The following is a 7,500-nucleotide window of genomic DNA, read 5'->3' as shown; positions in this document are numbered from 1 at the left end:
GTGTGTGTGTGGCTGAGCAGAGCAGGGCCGTAAGTAGGCCTTTATGAGTTGTTTAAGTGTCCATACTGTCATTAATCAGTCTGCCTCAGCTCAGTGTGAGGAAGCAGCTGCTCTCACAACAGTAAAACACCCCTCCCTTTCACGTACGGACACGTACACACACACTCTCAGCACACACACACACACACACACTCTCACGAAGATAACCCTGAGGTCTTAGACCAAACAGAGGGCTCCTATGATATCTATTGTTTTTAAAGCAGCCATGAATTTTCCCTTGTGTAGTTCAATGAGGAATGTGTTGTCATGCTGTGTTGACTGTGAAGCCTAAGTTCAGTGGGAAGGTTCTAGAAGCCAAGTGTTTTTACCACACTTACATACAGACAAATTCAGTGCTCTACTGAAGTCACTGAGTTCATGTGAGACTCAAGGCACATAGGCAATCAACCTGGCGGGGTTAAAGGGTGGCACCCACTCCCTCACACACATATCACTCCCTCACGCACACACGCACACACACGCACACGCACGCACACAAGCATGCACACGCACACACACATTAACACACACTTGGGTACACGCACGCACACACACACACACACACACACACACACACACACACACACACACAGAGGGAGGAGGAGATAGCTGGGGAGCATGGTCCCAGCGTTGCGTTGCTGTGTACTGAGTCAGTGGGTGAATTCTTGCTGAGGAACTCCTTACCTTTAGTAAATACTGGCTAATCCCTGGGTAAATCTGGAGTGATTGTCGCCCGCACAGCGGTGAATGAGAGCCATTGATATGAGCGAAAAACCCAGGCTTTCTCAACAAGTGATTTATGACTGCTGGGTGAGTTTGATCACAACCTCTCGTCTGTTCGGAGCCTCTGTGTCTTATCTTAACACCCAAAGGAGGAGAAAAAAAAAAACCGATCGATTTAGAGGAAGGAGCAACTTCCGTTGGAAAACGTTGACACTTATTAAACCCGCTGTCACCATTCCTCATGTTAATCGACCGTGACCGAGCGGTCATACGCCGATCTTGTTTACCAAACCCTTCCCTTTTAAAATACCGCATTACTCTGCTATGGGAGAGTCTAGAGGCCTTGCACAAAAGGTTACTTGTAAGCCAACAGAGAATAGACACTCACTGATTACTTTATTACCTGTACACCTTCTCATGGTGGAGGTGGTGGAATGGTGTGGGAAATGTTTTCTTGGCACACTTTGGTCCCGTTAATACCAGTCAGTCATCGCTTGCATGCCACAGCCTATTTGAGTATTGTTGCTGACCATGTGCATCCCTTCACGGCCACAATTTACCCATATGCTAATAGTTACTTCCTGCATGATAATGCACCATGTCACAAAGCAAAAGTCGCCTCAAACTGGTTTCATGAACATGACAATGAGTTCAGTGTTCTTCAGTGGCCTTCCCAGTCACCGGATCTGAATCCAATAGAACACCTTTGGGATGTGGTGGAACGGGAGATTCACAGCTTGAAAGCGCACCTGAAAAATCTGCAGGAATTGCGTGATGCAATCATGTCATCGTGGACCAGAATCTCAAAGGAATGTTTCCAACATCTTGTGGAATCAACGCCACGAAGAATTTAGGCTGTTTTGAGAGCGGAGGGAGGCCCTACCCAGTATTAGCATAGTGTTCCTAATAAAGTGTTCGGTGAGTGTAGATTTGAACTAACCGTAGAAAATGAAAAACAGACAGCACTCCCATCCTTTTTCATTGTCTATGATATTCTACAATTCTTCCAATGAGTACTTCTGAATACATATTTGGAGTGAGGAGGTTGTTCCTTTTATTTAACGAAACAGTGACCTTCTTCTCTTACCTCTCCTGTTTTCTCTTCCTCATCCTCTCTTCCTCTCTTCCTCTATCCCTTGTTCAGGAGAGGCCAAAACCACGGTGCATCCCTTCGTCCCCGGGGGGGTCAGTGACGGCCAGTGGCACTCTGTCCAGCTGCACTACTACAACAAGGTAAGAACCTGCTGCAAGGAACACATTCCTGCTGTAAACACCAGGTGGTCCTCTGTGGCTCAGCGGTGGTCCTCTGTGGCTCAGTTGGTAGAGCACGGCACTAACAACGCTTAGGTTCGGGGGTTCGATTCCCGCTGGGACCATATGTACTGAAAAATTTATGCATTCACTGCAATGTAAGTCATTTGGACAAAAACGTCAGTTAAACACCAGTGATGCAGTAGAGGGTAAACGCACGTAAATGCCATTCACGCACCTGTTTTTTTGTGAATAGCATTTGCTACACCCACCTTTTTACGAAAAATATGCGGGATTTTAACATTAGCGTCTTACGTTTGTCACCCCCCCCCCCTCCAGCTGTCCAGGGTTCAGCCACTTTTCTTTCTACCACTTCATCCCTCTCTGCCTTAAAACACATCCATTGTTAGCGCTGGAACTGGTCAATAAGGGCTACTTAGAAAATAGGATAATGACTTGGCGGAAGGTTTTTGGATCACATGAGATTAATTTGAGATCATTTGGGAGAATAATGGGAGATGCAAGGATAACAAGGAGCGGATGTTATGTAATTTATAGAGATGTGCAGCCGCCAGACCAGGAGTCCAGCAGAGCTGAAACCCTCAGCTCCCATAAAGATCACATGGGACATGTCATGCAGGGCAGGGCTGGGCTGGTCTGAATTCCATTTCAATTTAGTCAAATTAGTCTAGAAGTTCACTGACATTCCAATTCCAATTCTGAATTTCCCTCGGTGAAAAGCGGAAACTTTTCCAATTTGAAATAGGAATTGGAATTGATCCCAAACCCCGACGTCATGTCGTTATCTAAGTGAAGTTAGATGGATAGAAGTTGCCCCTAAACGAAACACTGACGCCGTGTCAGATTTGTATCATTTCCCTAAATGGTAAAGGTTAGGATTGAGGGGAGGGTAATCTGATCCCGGGTCTGTGCCTAAGGGTAAACCTTGAGCTATCTGAGTCAGACATGTTTGTCATCGTATCCAAAGTGTTGAACCCAGAAGAGAAAGTCAGTGGACATTTTCCCACGCTGGTTGTCTTGCTGTCTTTATATAAACCCAATCTAAAGTAAGAGACAGTGATTATTATTCCATAACGAGGATCATATTCACCACCAAAGGTAATAGAATATAACAAGAGCTTACGCTATAGTCAACTGCGGGTGTTATTTTTCCGGCAACTTCCATGGCCTCAGGGGTTTTTGTGGTACAAGACTCACTGATTTAGATAGTTCCTTGCAGAACATGTGAGAATGTGTCAGTGTTGTCTTGTAGTTACTTGACAAATGTTTGCCAACCGCTTTCCTGAGAAAGCTAATATGCTAACAGGGAGATGTGTCTTGTGCAAAGGTTTAGAATAGCCTGAACGTTTCCCAGTCCACAAAAGACACAGAGACCTCTGTCTTTTTCTTTGATTCTTACCTTTCTTAACCCTGGCTGCGTATTAGACACTGAACACCGCATTGTGATTGGCTGACCTCCTCCGGAGACAACCCGGGTCGTGTTTCAGACTGTGTTTTATGGTTTGTTGTTCGACAACCTCTTAAAGAGTATCCCCTCCTCTTCCTAATGTTCGTCGGGATTCGCGGAGAACAATAAAGCACTCTCACGTTTCACTGGCTCTATACACCGCCGTGCGTGTAACTACCAGGCATCCAGACAGACCTGCAGTGGGTTTGGGAGAAGTTAATGAATCAGTGTATTAGTACAGTAGAAGGCTTGCTCCAGGGTTGAGACCTTAATGTATTGTCTGTTCTAAAGAGGGGTGATTATGTGAACGACCGGCAGGCAACCAATCATGTCGTACTTCGTGGGTCTGAATGCTCGACCTTGACAACCACGGTATTATTGGCGATGTACAAACCATCGGCATTATTTGCTCATTGTTTCCATGTCTTATTGGATCTGTTGTGTCGTCTGTGTCTGTTGTGTTTGCCGAGGTAGCGCCATGGGAACTGTCGAGATTAATTTCCACGCTGCCAGTCTGGACAGATTTTCCCGCTCTCTGTCTCTCAACCCCTCTCTCTCTCTCTCTCTCTCTCTCTCTCTCTCCCCCCCCCCCCCTCCCCTGTTTGGTTTCTCCCGTGACTGAATGTGTCGCCCTCCTCTCTCCTTACAAGAGCTCTGACTGTCAGCAGCTAAAAACAAACAAACACACACACACACGCACACACACACACAATCTCTCTCACACACAGACACACACTGCTGTGAGGTGTAAGCTGTGATGAGGTGTGATGAGACCACCAGGCTAGAAGGAGTCCTCGCGCACACACACACACACACACACACACACACACACACACACACACACACACACACCACATTACTGAGAAAGGCATGCCTGGAACCGGCTAAAACACCGGAGCAGAGGCTATCACAAGCTGGCACTATTCAACTGAACGAGAACAGATTCACAACATCAAAACCAGATCCTGACAGTCCAGATCCAAGATAGGACTCCTTCTGTCCCTCTGATAGGATCCAGGACTCCTTCTACAGCCAACCCTATGCTGGCCAGGCCTATAACCCACTGCTTCAGAGCACCACATGGCTCAATAAGGCCCCGCAGGGGCCTCTCAGGAGATCTTTTACAGCCTCTCCAGGCACTGGCGGTCACATGAAGGATTTTCCGATATCAGGCAGGAGAGGCCCCGGTCACCCCTAACGGCCTTAACGGCCTGGGCTGATTTATGGGGTCACAGGGCGAGGGCGGGGTGGGGTGAGGGGGCGGGGGCAGAGGGGTGCACCCAGTTCCTTTCTTCGGGAGGGACACGGGTGCCTCTGCCTTACACTAGGGGTCACGGGTCGCCGAGGGGAGGGGTCGCCATGGCTGCAGATGCACTTGCCATTGTATCCGATGATTTATAGGGTGTGTGTGTGCGTGTTTGTGCGTGTTTGTGCCTGTTTGTGTGTGTGTCTGTGTGTGTGTGTGTGTGTGTGTGTGTGTGTGTGTGTTTATGCGTTGGTGTGTGTTTGTGTTGGGGAGAGGGGGGGGGAGTCTCATCCAGGGGGGAGTGTCCTCCTCCATTGAAGATGTCACACAATAGAAGTGGCAGGAAAGACATTTTTGAAATTCCTGCTCGATTTGACTTGAGTAGCGACGTCTCAAGGCCAGCGAGCAAGGGAGCGGTATAGGCACGCTCAGCCAAACAGGAAAGTGAGAGAGAGAGAGAGAGAGAGAGAGAGAGAGAGAGAGAGAGAGAGAGGGGGGGGGGGGGGGGGGGGGGGGGTATTTTGTATTATTTTTAGTTTGTCTGTAGGGTTTTGATGTTTATGAGGGAGGATGTGAAGTCATGCCATCCCTCAGAAGAAGGAGGAAACCTCCAAGGAGGATGTCGGGTGAATCATGGCTGTATTTGTGTCCTTCCAAGTTCTCCCTCTCTCTCTCTCCCTCCCTCTCTCTCTCTCTCTCTCCCTCTCTCTCTCTCTCTCTCTAGCCAGGGCAGTTAGTCTCTGTGTGGTTCTGAGGTCTGAGAGAATCTCCAGCCGCTGTAAGGTTGAGTATTATCAGTCGGACAAACAGATTATTTTCCCACTGCTTACAGTACTACCGTAAATGATGTAGTAGCATCACAAAGACCCTTTATCCATAATCTGATGGATGATCTGTGGGAGAGTAGCTCTCTATATATTAGGATGTTTACATGCTACTATACTGTGAGTGCCTGAGTTTGGAAAACTATTATTATTCCAAATGACTGAAAATGAGGTCAAACGTAGGCTGGTCAGTCTGGACCACGTTCTGTAAGTATTTTTGTGTGTTTGTGCATGTGTGCATGTATGCCTGCATGTGAACAACGTGTGTGTGTGTGTGTGTGTGTGTGTGTGTGTGTGTGTGTGTGTGTGTGTGTGTGTGTGTGTGTGTGTGTGTGTGTGTGTGTGTGTGTGTGTGTGTGTGTGTGTGCGCGTGTGCATGTGTGCGCGTGTGCATGTGTGTGTGTGCCTGTTTATAATGCAATGTTCTATATCGAGGCCTATTTTCAGACATGTTAATAGCCGTGGTCTGCGTTATTTACAGCGTGGTCTTTAAAGGCACATTCCCAGACGGGCCTAGCTCGCTGTTATCACCTAGCTCCATCTGATCCCACTCTCAAGCCCATCTAAACACCCCTCTCAAGGACTCCTAATGTGATCTAGGATTAGAGTCAGTGTAGTTTCACAGCGCTGTGTAATGGACAGAGATGGCTTGATAGCAATGCGTCATGTCATTTCCCCCGAGGACCAGCATTGTCATGTAAAATGGACCTTTCTCTTTTCTCTCTTTCTCTCTCCCTTTCCCCCTTATCCCCCTCCCTCCCTCCCTCCCTCCCTCCCTCCCTCCCTCCCTCTCTTGCCCAGTTCATATTCATCCAACCTCCTAGGATCACAAATCCAGCACCAGTAGCTGCCCCCCCCCCCCCCCCCCCACCTCCCACTGTGTGATTGTCAGAGGACAATAGCGTGTTAGCATGCTAGCTCTGTTCACCAGCCCCCTCTCATTAACTCTACACTGCTGCTAGCGTATAGCATTATGCCCGACTGTTATTGCACCGGGGATTTCTGTTGACGTAGCAGGATTTGTCAGTCAAGCATTTCTGTCTTCGACAGCCCATCTGTGATATACAGACAGTGTTTAAGTGTGTCTACTGGGGGGGGTGGGGTAATTGCTGTGAAAACAGAACAGAGGGCTGGGGAACGGGAAGATTCAAGATTCAAGATTCAAGATGGTTTTATTGTCATATGCACAACAGTTACAGAGCAATCGCTGGCAATGAAATTCTTAAGTCTTGGGCTCCTCCAACAGTGCAATAAGAAGTGTAAATAATAAAAATAAGAAACAACAACAATAACAATATTTACCTAAATATAAAACTAAATAAATGTAAATGTAAAATGTAAAAAGTGAAATGTAAACAGACGTTTTTATCCAGATGTCGACTGGTCTAAAGTGGCATTTAAGAGTTAAGACACCCTCTTATGGAGGAGATTTATCCTGGAGCAGCCCTGTTTTGCTCACAGGGTGGTCATTATGAGTAAGGGCTACAGGTGGAGACCCTGTAGGGGTGTGGGACTGTCTCATATACACACACACACACACACACACACACACACACACACACACACACACACACACACACACACTCACTCACACACAGGCTAGCACGCACACACACACACACACACACACACACACACACTCACACACAGGCTAGCACGCACACACACACACACACATACACACTCACACACACTCCCCCAGACCTGCATGTGTGGCTATGTATGTGTGTGTCCAATGTGTAAGATTTTAAATTCCCAATGCTTCAAACACTCCACATTAGGCTGTGTTTTCTTTACCCAGGGGGCCAACGACAACTTGTGTGTGTGTGTGTGCCTGCATGCGTGTCTTCGTGTGTCTTCATGCCTGCGTGCGTTTGTGTGTGACAGCGGTTAAATTTATGTTATTTTTGAAGGTTAAACCCATTCTTGGTGTCTCTGTAGGGAATGCT

General features: G+C 47.4%; 1 protein-coding gene across 1 annotated transcript in view; it reads left to right on the top strand.

The window, feature by feature from the left end:
• celsr1a (cadherin EGF LAG seven-pass G-type receptor 1a) overlaps positions 1-7,500 on the top strand; it is a 92,484-nt gene that overhangs the window by 40,685 nt on the left and 44,299 nt on the right. Inside the window, exon 6 of the mRNA XM_083692240.1 lies at positions 1,907-1,995. Coding sequence (XP_083548366.1) covers positions 1,907-1,995 — 89 coding nt within the window. The remainder of the gene's footprint in view (positions 1-1,906; positions 1,996-7,500) is intronic.

This window comes from Argentina silus, assembly GCF_951799395.1.
Source record: "Argentina silus genome assembly, chromosome: 20".
NCBI lineage: Eukaryota > Metazoa > Chordata > Actinopteri > Argentiniformes > Argentinidae > Argentina > Argentina silus.
The sequence above is the reverse complement of the archived record's forward strand: the minus strand, read 5'-3'. Positions and strand labels throughout refer to the sequence as shown.